The sequence below is a fragment of the Uloborus diversus genome, unplaced genomic scaffold (assembly GCF_026930045.1).
Source record: "Uloborus diversus isolate 005 unplaced genomic scaffold, Udiv.v.3.1 scaffold_1092, whole genome shotgun sequence".
Lineage (NCBI taxonomy): Eukaryota > Metazoa > Arthropoda > Arachnida > Araneae > Uloboridae > Uloborus > Uloborus diversus.
In genome coordinates, this window is record NW_026557757.1 from 1 (window position 1) to 1,545 (window position 1,545).

A 1,545-nucleotide genomic window follows, 5' to 3' on the forward strand; every position below is an offset into this window, starting at 1 on the left:
TACCTCGCGGCTGCTTCGACTCGTTTGAGTATGGCATTGTGGCGATTTTGTGATGCTCTACTGTGTCTCATGCAGCAGTTGAGGACGTGTGCGATTGTTTCCTTAGGTCAGACGCATGTTCGGCAGCTGGTGTTTTGGCCCGTTCTCCATGGCTTGCTTCCATTTAGAGGGAGGAGGTTAAGTCGCGCCCTGTGGATAAACCTCCAGTCGGCAAACTGGGTATATTCTCCGGAGAAGAGGAAGTGCGAGCTGCTGCGAGATGCGGCAACGCACTCCATTGCCTTCCTTTGGCTCCGTTTGGCGATGCGTGTTTGGGCTTTCAAGCCTCTTCGTTTCTCCCGGATGGTGTGGACGACTTTGCTTTTGTTGAAGGAGGAGATGCTGGCATCGTCTATGTGGATGGTTGCGTTGTCGGGGAAGATTTCCCACCTGATCCCAAGACGTCTCGAGGCTTGTCTCGCTAGGGTCCAGGTGTTTCGAAGCTCATTGGGAGAAGTCTCGAGGTCTCCCTCCATTCCGCCAGACAAGTACTCGTTAACTTCGGTGCTTGAAGGGGTACGTTGGATGCGCCTGCTGATCGTGTGGGAGAGGTGGTTCCTGGCCAGGTCCGCTGTTGCAGGGTCTCGGGAGGAGAGCAGCTTGAATGCGGTGTCTACCAGGAATGTGTCTGAGTCGTCCGCGGTCATCGGGATGGCGCAGCAGCCAGCTTGCGTGCTTCCGTAAAGGTATTCATTGGCTGCTGACTCAGGCAGGTTGAGTGTCTTCTTGACAAGCTTCCTCATGAAGCCGTCAACCTTCCTACAGTCTCCTTTTTGGAATTGTGCTGTGCGCATGAAGAACTGAAGGGAAGGCATGAAGAATGACTTGAGTGCGTCTAGGCGTTGCCAGGGTGCGAGCTTCGAGGACATAATTTTCACCCCCGCTTCTAGACTGCCTTCAGGTCTGCGTAGTTGGAGAGAAGGTTGAAGCCGACGGGTTTCCCAAGAAATCTGTATTCTTCCCCCTCCTTGAGGTAAGACAGCGGTTCGTTGTCAAGATTGAAGACTGCTGGTCTGGTGCCAATGGGAGTTCGGCCCGAGATGTGTAGGATCGCACATTTTCTGCGGTTGAGGACAAGCCCAATTTTGGCGACGTCTTCCTGGAAGCTGTCAAGCTGGGATTGGAGTTCCTCAGGGGTGGCGGCTAGGAGTACCGCGTCGTCGGCGAAAGCTAGCACCTTGTGGTCGACGCTATCTCCCTGGATTCTCCGGAGTGCTGGGTCAAGAGCGAGGTTAAACAGAGCTCCACTCAGCGAGCATCCTTGCTTCACACCTGCGGCGATAGGGATGGGGGAGGTGAAGCCTGTGCTAGTTATAAAATTGGTAGTGGTTCCGCTGTACAGATCGGTGATGAGGTCGCACCAGGCTCCTCTGGCTCCGGCAGCTTCGACTGCAGCATTGATTGCAGCGTGGGGCACTGAGCCGAAGGCGTTCGCCACATCTATCCATGCGATGCATGCTTCCTCGTTGTTTTTCCGAGCTCTTTCTATTCGGCATTGGAGGACGA

The 1,545-nt window shown here is 54.6% G+C and overlaps 1 protein-coding gene across 1 annotated transcript; it reads right to left on the reverse strand.

Annotated features, from left to right (window-relative positions):
• Positions 1-107: 107 nt before the first annotated feature.
• LOC129232113 (uncharacterized) lies at positions 108-782 on the reverse strand. Its single transcript, XM_054866352.1, has one exon. The coding sequence runs from the start codon at positions 780-782 to the stop codon at positions 108-110; it is 675 nt and encodes a 224-aa protein (XP_054722327.1).
• Between the last annotated feature and the right edge of the window lie 763 nt (positions 783-1,545).